General features: G+C 40.1%; 1 protein-coding gene across 2 annotated transcripts; it reads right to left on the reverse strand.

The window, feature by feature from the left end:
• Positions 1-1,029: 1,029 nt before the first annotated feature.
• Positions 1,030-1,443, reverse strand: Sprr1b (small proline rich protein 1B). 2 transcript variants are annotated; one of them, XM_028784929.1, is made up of 2 exons: positions 1,345-1,443; positions 1,030-1,215 (listed from the first exon to the last, which is right to left on the reverse strand). In XM_028784929.1, exons 1-2 carry the CDS (start codon positions 1,441-1,443, stop codon positions 1,030-1,032), a joined length of 285 nt encoding a protein of 94 aa, XP_028640762.1. The 2 variants fall into 2 exon arrangements, with proteins under 2 accessions (XP_028640762.1, XP_028640761.1); XM_028784928.1 differs by having other exon boundaries at positions 1,030-1,443.
• Positions 1,444-11,018: the final 9,575 nt, after the last annotated feature.

The following is an 11,018-nucleotide window of genomic DNA, read 5'->3' on the forward strand; positions in this document are numbered from 1 at the left end:
TCTCTCTGTGTGTGTGTGTGAAAGAGAGAGAGAGAGAAAGAAAGAGAGAGAGAGAGAGAGAGAGAGAGAGAGAATGTGCATGTGTGTCCATGTTGTGTGTATATGTTTGTGTGTGTGAGTGGGTTCATGTTGTGTGTAAATGAATGTGAGTGTGTGTATCTATGAGTGTGTGTGTGACTGTTTGTGTGTGTGGGCATATATGTGTGTTTCAATGGATGTTGGGGTGGAGTGTGAAGCACATCCTCCTAGGAGGTTCCCTAATAAAACCAGAAAAGGACTGCCCAAGCTAACAATTTTGGTGGCTGTGAGTCTTCATATTTTGGGGGAATTAGAATTATGGATATTTAGAATAAATGAATAAGAAGGGACATATTCACTTCTGTTGGAAAATTTCTTGAAGTTAACAGAAGTAGTTGACTTAGAAACCAAGAAGTCTAATTCGAGGACAAAACACTCAAGAGTTAGATACATCAGGTTCAGCTTGGGCAGGTACTAATTAAACTCCAGAGTGATTCACTCCATTTTAAGAGGAGAGTCCTCCTGTACCTCTGACTGATGTAAGCAAAAGTCTCTGATTGCATTGCATAACCTCCTGGCACTCTGAGATTCCTCAGTGGGAAGAGCTAGTAGCTTCCCACCCATCAGTACTAAGATTGGATGTTAGTGCCACGTTCAGATGTCAATTGAATAGCTTTTGCTTCATAAGGAAAAGGAAGAAATCACTGAGTCAGACAACAGTGGAGAGTGGAAGGACATTTAATAGGAATATAACAACCCATTCACTTGTAACTTGGTCTCTTTTCAGAAGAATTCTGAGAGGACAAACTAGCTAAGCTACTAAGTCCTCAGCTGAATTTTGAGACCCAGAGGCCCCAGATTAGTAGGTTAAAACAAAGCTTTGTAGTATTTAATTTTAAGATATAAATGAGAAGTCGGGCTGTGATATAAGGGCATAGTATATTCAAACAGAATGGAAATTGGGGCTCAACATCCATTGGTGATCATCTCCCCAAGGCATAGCCTTGGACATTACTTTTGCTTTGTCTTCTGTTGGGCTAGTATTGGAGTGATAGTTGAGGGACAGGGCTCAGGAACCTTGGGATGGCAGGGCTCAGGAACCTTGGGGTGGCAGGGCTCAGGAACCTTGGGGTGGCAGGGCTCAGGAACCTTGGGGTGGCAGGGCTCAGGAACCTTGGGGTGGCAGGGCTCAGGAACCTTGGGGTGGCAGGGCTCAGGAGCCTTAGGGTTGCAGGGCTCAGGAACCTTTGTGTCACAGGGCTCAGGAACCTTGATGTTGCAGGGCTTAGGAATCTTGGTGTCACAGGGCTCCTTGATTTGTGAAACACATGGCTCCTGAGGTGGTGGCTGGCAAGGCTGTTTCACTTGCTGCTCATGCAGCTGAGGAGGAGCTGTGCAGGGCTGCTTCTGCTGATGTGAACTCATGCTTCAAAGATGGGTAGACCTAGAAACAGCATAAACGATGTACAGAGGGAATAGCTTGGCGAGAAACCACAGGAAATACATTTCCAAGGTCTTAGGAAGTAAAAGTTCTACTTTCCTTCTCTACAGTAGATGGTACTTTGCCATGAAGGTACTTAAAGGTAATATGTTTGGATCTAAACTAGCTAGATCTTTCTGGTTGGCTTCTCTTCCTACCTACAATAATGCACACTGAGCAACAGAGCACAGTAGGGATATTAGACTGATGACATTGGTTCACATGGAAGTGTGAAGGTGTGTAGAAAATAAAAACTGTAAAATGCTCAGAGCCCACTGATTGTTTGCAATAAAGAAGACATTTTTATCACTTGGAGAATGTCTGTGGTTACTCCAGCATGCCTCACCATCACCTGTGTCCCATACTCCTCGGCCTCAGGATAGCTACTCACAGCTGCTTACTCAGATTAGCCCAACTGCCACAGATCACATGCTACCATTTTTCAGGCAACTTTTCTAGAGCAACCACTTCAGAAATTTTTCTCACCTTCCCAAACAACCACAGCACTTGCCCCTGTCTCCTGACACTGATCCCTCATGGCACTGCCTTTAGTTCTCACTTTTCTAAATAACATGCTGTTTTGTAGAACCTAAATTATCCTTTAGCAGTTCAAAACACCAGACACAGTCAACCTATAACAAATATCTTTGTTATAGACATTTTATTGAATAAAATTCCCAGCATTAAGATTGTAGATCAAGCAATGATGTCACTAACAGTAGGATAAGCCTGTGTTCTGCTAATTATCCAGACACAGACACAGCAACAATTGATGGGGCACAGCAATTACGTCTAAAGTTCCTTCAGTTGTTATTACTTTTAAAAGAATGTTTCAATCATCTGTACTATAATTATGACTAAATTTCAATAAGAGGGGAAAAAACATCCAAAACTGCAATGATGTAAAAGAGACTCCAGTGAAAGCCACACAAATACATAAAGTATATGATAAAATTTCCATGCAGAGAGGCTTACCTGGTATGTGGAGGACAGACCGTGTAGTCACAGGGATCAGATGTGGAAGCCAGTCTCTTCACACTGGCTTTTTATAGAAGGAACAAGCCCTGCCTCTGGGTAAATGGGAACTTTTGAGCTTCTGCATCTCCATTGCTTGCCCGTCAGACATGATTCATCCTAGGTGCTTCACCCACTTATTGGTCCAACTTTCGTGATGAAACTAGTAATGTGAATTTTTTTTACATGCTGGCAATTATGCCACCTGACTATTAACCCTGAAGAATATGCCCCTGTTTTCAAGTGTGATGTTTACAAGGGTTTGAGGGGTGATTATGGGTTGAAAGAGCAAGAAAAAAAGTCTGAGAAATCAGGTATCAGAAACTCTGTCTTAAGGTTGCCATCAATAAAGCCTCAGTTCAGACGGGCTTATTGGGTAGATCAGGATCTGAAGTAGGTGAGGAATAGCCAATAGGTGTTTCTCGATCTTCAGTGAGGCTATGGCTTAATGTCATTACTTTCTCCTACTTGGGACAATTTAGTGAAATTAAACCCAAGAGAGAGCTAAAACCAAATAAACAAGAGAACAGACTAAAATCCTAAGATGACTTTTCTCTTTTTACTTTTGAGAGCCATTTCTCCAGGAAAGAATACAGAAATAAAAGGCACAGGACTGAAAAGTAGGGATTCTGAGTTGTGTGTCTAAGATGATCTTTGGGCATAGGTCCAAAGTGACTTAGTTTTAGTTCAGCCACTTTCTTATCTAATGTGACAAAGACCTGGGCACAGAGTTACAGGGAATATGGATAATGAGGAGAGATCAGTATATTGGTGGGCAGTGACATGGTAGGTTTTTATGGTGATGGACATTTGAAGAGAATAGTCACAAACTCTAGGAAGTGTATATAGGGTATGCAGGAGAGATTTCAAGGGAGACTGGCAAGCAGAAGATCTTTACTCAAACTTAACCTCTCTTAATGGATGAAGCAGCTGTGTTAACATGGGATTTCTCCTTCAGGGAAAGAAGGAAAAGTTTCTCTCATAAGCTAAGACACCACTAACCTGTGAACACGGTGTTTTGCTCACCAAATGTCTACCATTATGACACAGTCTTCTTCACCTCATTTCTCCTTTCCTTACCAGAAATTGTGATTCACTAGAAAATCTCTCTTTCTATGCCATTGTTTTAAGAAAATATATCATTTTATGCAATAAAACCAAAAATAAACAAAAAACACCTGAATTGACATAAAAATTAAGAAAAGCTGACTAAACTCTTGAAATTTTCCACACAGAAATGGTTTTCTCTTGTTTACCATGAAACTTAATTTAAGCAAACAACTTTTGGTAATAAGAGAAAAGCTCATTGAGAGAAAGCCATATTTGATCGACTCTTCCTTGAAATCAATACAGAAAAATTCTTTCTTAATTGGAAACTTCCTTGTTCTCTATTAGTTCCCTTTAATCTCATCTGTTTACCATTCTTCATAAAACTTCAAAAAAATCTAGTGTAGAACAAAGTAAGAGTGTTACATAATTTTCATGTTTTTTGATTGCATTAAAGAAAACTCCAATTTCTCCAATATCCATTTATTGCCATATAAAAACACCCTGAAAGCTCTAAAATTTCAAGATCTCAGTCTTAGTACTATGGAAGATTGCAACACCAACTGTGACACACAGAATAACCACAGACAACAGGATCAGTAAATTGTTAAGCCAAATGTCAGGCTTGTGAAAAAGTGAGTCACAGAACTTCATGTAATGGCATGTCCTGGAACCTCCCTCCTGGGTATGTACTCAGTGTTCGTGATGCTTCTTGCAGTCATAGTGGGTTTTGGGAGACCGTGGAAAAATTTGAGGGTTCTCAGCTCTATAAAAACAAGCTTCCCCAGTTCATTCACTAAAGAAAATTTGAATGTCTACAGTACATCAGGTAGTACTCTTGGCACATTGATGTATCAGTGAAACACAACAAAGAAATTGAACCATTTGAACCGAACACACTGAAGGTAGATATCCATTATAAATAATAAAAAATATAAATATGAAAATTTTATATTTAGTGCTATTGAAAACAATAGCAATATAAGCAATTAGGACCATCAACAAGTTAGTGGCGTTTGTAAATAATATTCCAAGAGGTGGTATTTGGATTTAAAAGAGCTGAAACCACTGGGATATCTGAGGGCACAGTGTACAAAGTAAGACACTCTCTGAAGAAAATGCTTCAAGTAGAATTCCAAAGAAAATACTGGAGCTGCCTGGAATGTTCCCCAGGCACAGGGTCTCAGGCACAGACCACAGCCCATCCTGTCAGCCTGCTTCCACTCACCCTAGGAACATCATGACTCATCTTCTCACAGGTCGTTATAAGTCTACTTAAACAATCCTTAGGAGAGTGTGACAAAGAAATGTCTCCAGGTACCCAATTGTCATGTTCCTTGGATATTTTGTTTTTAAGAGTGAGAGTTTCCACTCTATAATGGAAGAGTTGCATTTTTAGTGGATTAAACACATATCTAAAATCATTTTAATACAGGGAATTTAGTTATTTGTGTGATAGCAGAACCAGTGAGTTATTTAATTTGTTAAATATAGAATTGGCCCAGACCTGAGCTTTGTACAAGGAGATAAGAATGGATTGATTTTCATTCTTATATATGTTGACCTCCAGTTGAACCAGCACCATTTGTTGAAAATGCTGTCTTCTTTCCACTGGATGGTTTTAGCACCTTTGTCAAAGATCAAGTGACCAAAGGTGTGTGAGTTCATTTCTGGGTCTTCAATTCTATTCCATTGATATACATGCCTGTCTCTGTACCAATACAATGCAGTTTTTATCACAATTGCACTGTAGTGACTCTTGAGGTCAGCAATGTTGATTCTTCCAGAAGATTTTTTATTGTTGAGAATAATTTTCGCTATCCTGGGTTTTTTGTTATTTCAAATGAATTTGAGAATTGCTCTTTCTAACTCTGTGAAGAAATGAGTTGAGATTTTGATGGGGATTGCATTGAATCTGTAGATTGCTTTCAGCACGATGGCCATTTTTACTATATTAATACTGCCAATCCATGAGCATGGGAGATCTTTCCATCTTCTGAGATCTTCTTCACTTTCTTTTTTCAGAGACTTGAAGTTCTTGTCATACAGATCTTTCACTTGCTTGTTTAGAGTCACACCAAGGTATTTCATATTATTTGTGACTATTGTGATTGATGTCATTTCCCTAATTTCTTTCTCAGCCTGTTTATCCTTTGAGTAGAGAAAGGCTACTGATCTGTTTGAGTTAATTTTATATCCAGCCACTTTGCTGAAGCTGTTTATCAGGTTTAAGTGTTCTCAGATGGAAGTTTTGGGGGATCACTTAAGTATACTATCATATCATCTGCAAATAGTGATATTTTGACTTCTTTCTTTCCAATTTGTATTCCTTTGACCTTTTTTGTTGTCTAATTGCTCTGGCTAAGCTTTCAAGTACTGTATTGAATAAGTAGGGAGAGAGTGGGCACCCTTGTCTAGTCCCTGATTTTAGTGGGATTACTTCAAGTTTCTCTCCATTTAGTTTGATATTGGCTACTGGTTTGCTGTATATTGCTTTTACTATGCTTAGGTATAGTCCTTGAACTCCTGATCTCTCCAAGCCTTTTACCATGAAGTGGTGTTCAATTTTGTCAAACACTTTCTCAGCATCTAGTGAGATGATCATGCTGGTTTTTTACTTTGAGTTTGTTTATATAGTGGATCACATTGATGGATTTCCATATATTGAACCATCCCTGCATTTCTTGGATAAAGCCTACTTGATCACGATGGAATCAGTTCCTCGATTCAGTTTCCAAGAATTTTATTGAGAATTTTTCCATCAATATTAATAAAGGAGATTGGTCTGAAGTTTGGAAACAGTAACAAAATACTCAGGAGAGCAAGTACAGAGACAAAGTGTGGGACAAAGCCTGGAGGAGAGGCTGTCTGGAGACTGCCCTATCTGGGGATCTATCCCATGTGCAGTCACTAAACATAGGCACAGTTGTGGATGCCAGGAAGTGCATGCTGACCAGAGCCTGATATACCTGTCTCCTGAGAGGCTCTGCCAGAGGTGGATGCTCACAGCTAACCATTGAACTAATCATGGGGTCCCCCAATGGAGGATGTAGAGAGAAGACTGAAGGAGCTGAAGGGGCTTGTCGCCCCATTGGAAAAGCACCAATACCAACCAATCAGATCTTTCAGGATCTAAACCGGCAGCCTGGGAACCATGCTTGGAGAGACCCATGGCTCCAGCTGTATGGAGGAGCAGTGGAGGATGACCTTGTCAGGCATTGGTGGGAGAGGAGGTCCTTGGTCCCATGAAGGTTGCATGCTCCAATGTGGGAGAATTCAAGAGCAGGGATGGGGTGTGGGTCAATAGGTGGGGGCACACCCTCATAGAAGTAACAAGAGGGGGGACTGGATAAGGGGTTTCTGTTGGAGGGGAAATGGGGAAAGGGAAATTACATCTGAAATGTAAAGAAATAAAATATCAAATTAAAAAAAATGAATTGACCCAGAACAGTGACAGGGTCCTAAAAGAGAGGACCTTGGGCAAAAAGATAATAGGGTTTTTAATTAGAATATCTTATACAAGCTATGTCTTATGCCAAGGTAGCTTATTAAGAAGTACAGCATTGTATACACTGTTTCCAGGGGAGAAATGTGACAGAGCCAGAGGAAACTATCATAAAATTGGATGAAGTTAGCAGGACGCTAATCAAGAAATGTTGCAAAGGGGAACCCATGGTATCTCAAGAATACAATAGATGGAGCATAGTAGCCTTGGGACTAACAGCCTTAGCACCACATTGTTGCTCCCAGGGATGGGAGAATCAGCTCATACAATGAGACTTGGCTCCTTAATTTAAATTTAAATATTGGTTAAATAAAGATGCCCACAGCCAGTAGCTGGGCAGAAAATACATTGGTGGGGCTGGCATTTCCCAGGCTTAGGGTCAGAGGAGAACAATGAAGGAGAGAGAGAAGTGCCGCGGGGTGGGTGAATCATAAAAGCATAGCCACAACAGATAGCCAATTGGAGTTAAGAGTTGTCCAGATAGAACATGGCAAATCATAACTTGGGGTTATTGGCAGGAAAGAGATTCTAATATCATAAAAGATAAATATCTGCCCAGCTTTAATGGTGCTTAAGGCTTATTATAATAATAAAATTTGTGTGCCTTTTACTTGGGAAGTGAATGATCAAAGCAGGGGTATGTATTTCTACAAGTGGGCACAATTGAACTCTGGCCAGATTTTGTTATGGATAGTAAAGTGTTAACTTTACATAATATACATGACAGTAATAATATTCTTTTCACTTCTCCAATTAAATATTCTTGGCTTACAAGAGAACAACTTGCTGGCCCCTTGTATTACTGAGTTTGTGATTCCCAGAACTTTTCACAGAGGTCAGGGTGCTTCTTTTGGTGATTCATTTCATGCTCACAAGGATGAACATCTGTTTCCTGCAAGTTTCATCACAGCGAAAGGAAAACTGTCGTTTTGTGTTAGTCTTTTGTCTTGAATAAATTTGTTTAGTTTACTTTCCTAGAATTTTGCTAATCAGTCTAGCTTTGATTTGATTTGATTTTTTTTTCTTTTTCAACGTTCTTACTTAGGGGTCAGTTGGAAAACAGAACACCTTGGCATAGATAAGATTTTGAGCCACATTCCATATACTGGCCAAGCCACTTAATTTTTCCTCAGCCTCAATTTATTCAGTTGTAAAGTGAGCATAAATGTGTAATGGTTTGAATAGGTACGGTCCATATAGACTTATGTGTGAAAATGTTTGGCTCATGGGGAGTGGCATTATTAGGAGGTTTGGCTTTATAGGAGTAGCCTTGTAGGACGTATGTCACTGTGGAGGACAGCCTTAAGGTCTCATTTATACTCAAGCACAACCCAGTGTGGAACACAGTCCCCTTCTACTACTTTCAGATCAAGATATAGAATTCTTGGCTTATTCAGCACTATGTCTGCCTGCATGCCTCCAAGTTTCCTACCATGTTGAAACTCTGAAACTGTAAGCCAGCCCCAATTAAATGTTTTCCTTTATAAGAGCTGCCTTGGTCATGGTGTCTTCTCACAGCAATAAAATCCTGAGACAAATGACTAGCCTTGCCCCAGGCATATATGGAAAAAGTACTTTTCAAACTATCATAAAAACAAGCATGAAGACTAAATGCTATTATGAACATTTAACTCAGACCTCATTATTGACTGATTTGATAGAATATACTTATTTGTTCAGCATTAAATTCAAGAAAGATTTTTTTTAAACTAATGTTGGTAGTTTGGGTATTGTAGGGTTAGTTGGGCCTGCATTCAGGAATGCAGGATGAGGCTGTTTTGACTGTGCTTACCCTGTCCCTGTGCCCCACAGGTGTTGAGCTATGGGAAGCCACAGGACACCCACCGCTCCTAGGGTGGGAGAGCACAGTCTAAGGTCCTGGGGACAGCCAGAGCTGTCTCTTCCGGGGTCCCTTTGCAAGGAAAAGCTGCATGAAATAAGAAAAGCTCTAAGAGGGAGCCCAGGTGTACTGCTGGAGACAGAATTAAAAGTCAGTTCTTAAGCCTGTTGGAATGGAGAAAGTGTAATCACACCTATCCAGTGCTGGCAGAGGGCTAAAGGGTTTAATGTTGGCCCTGTTTAGTTTTAGTCTCTTTTGGTCTGGTCCTTTATATCTTGTTTCTAAATGTACACAATTTGTTTTTATTTTAGAGCAGCTCTAAGTTAAGAGTTTGCCTTGAACTTTAAAATAATTTTGACTTTATATGTCTTAGCAGTGTTGAAACAGTTAAGGTTGTGTTAGGGTTTTTATTGTTGTTATGAAACAAGATAACAACAATAAGATATGAGCTCTGTCACATGCTCCCTGACAGTGGAACTAACCCATCATGCTTTACTCACTGTGATGCTCTGTATCTTCTAAAATCATGACCCAAATAAATTCTTTCTCCATTAAGTTGCTTTAAAGAATTTTGGGGCTGGAGAGATAGTTCAGTGGATCAAAGCAACTTGAAGAGGAAAGGTTTGTTTGGCTTATACTTCCATGTTGTAGTCTATTACTGAAGGAAGTCAGGACAAGAACTAAAACAGGGCAATAACCTGGAGCTTCTCAGCGGCAGTGGGATCTAGAGCTGAGGCAGAGTTCATGGGAGGGTGCTGCTTGCTGTCTTTTTCTTTATGGTTTGTTCATTCTGCTTTCTTATGAATTCAGCACTACCATGCCAGGGATGGCTCCACATATGAGAATTTGTAGCTGGATCAAATGCGTTTTGCATTATGGGATACTCATGATCCTGTGGGAGCAGGGGCAGAGTGCCCTGGTTTGAATGTGAACTGTCTCCTACAATGCCAAGTGTTTAAATACTTGGTCCCCATCTGGTAGCTGGTTAGTGTTCTGGGTTAAGTGGGAGGATTGACAGAAGAAAGACAGACACTGCAGGGTAATTTTAAGCTTCTCAGCAGCAGGGAGATCAGCCTCTGAAGGACTGAACCACAACAGCTTCCTAGAAGCTTTCTATTCTTAAATTAAAAAGCACACTTCAAAAATTATGTGTCATCACTCCAGGTTCATGCCAGATACAATGGATCTCCTAAAAATTCTGGTACATACCCCTGTTTTGGGAGTCTTTAGAATTCTTAAAATCTAGGGCCTAACTGTAAGACATAGTCTACTAAGGGATGTATTTGGAAGTTGTATTCGTTTTGGTTTACATATGTCTTTTTGTTTTCTGGTCCTGCTGCCGGGGGCTCTGTCACATGCTCCCTGACAGTGGAACTAACCCATCATGCTTTACTCACTGTGATGCTCTGTATCTTCTAAAATCATGACCCAAATAAATTCTTTCTCCATTAAGTTGCTTTAAAGAATTTTGGGGCTGGAGAGATAGTTCAGTGGTTAAGAGTGCTTACTGTTTTTCCAGAGCACATGTGTTTGGTTCCCAGAGACCACACTAGGAAGCTGACAAATACCTGTAGCTGTGGCTCCAAGGGACTTAACTCTTTTCATGTATCTTTTTGCTTTCACCTTAGCTGAAACTTGAACACAAGTCACATGCAAACACACAGAAACACACACACTCACATACAAATACACGTATATATATGTTTATATAACAGATATATGTTTTATATATGTTTTATATATACACATATATATGTATACAACTTTTATAGTCTGTGTACTTGTGTGTCATGGTGTGTATGTGGAGATCAGAGAGCAACTTGCAGAAGTAGGTAAGTAGGTTCTTTTTTTCTACCATGTGGGTTTTGTGGATCAAATTCAAATTGTCAGGCTTGTCAGGCGTGGTTCAAGTACCTTTACCTGCTGACCCAAGCTAGCTCTGCTTTTTTTGTTTGTTTGTTTAACTTATTTGTGCTGTGTGCCTGTGTATCTGCTTATGTGTAGTGTGTGTGTGCGTGCGTGTATGTGAAAGAGAGTGAGAGACAGCAAGTGACAGTGTGTGTGTCTGAGAGAGAGAGAGAGAGAGAGAGAGAGAGAGAGAGAGAGAGAGAGAG

This window comes from Grammomys surdaster, unplaced genomic scaffold (genome assembly GCF_004785775.1).
Source record: "Grammomys surdaster isolate TR1022 unplaced genomic scaffold, NIH_TR_1.0 124976, whole genome shotgun sequence".
Taxonomy (NCBI): Eukaryota; Metazoa; Chordata; class Mammalia; order Rodentia; family Muridae; genus Grammomys; species Grammomys surdaster.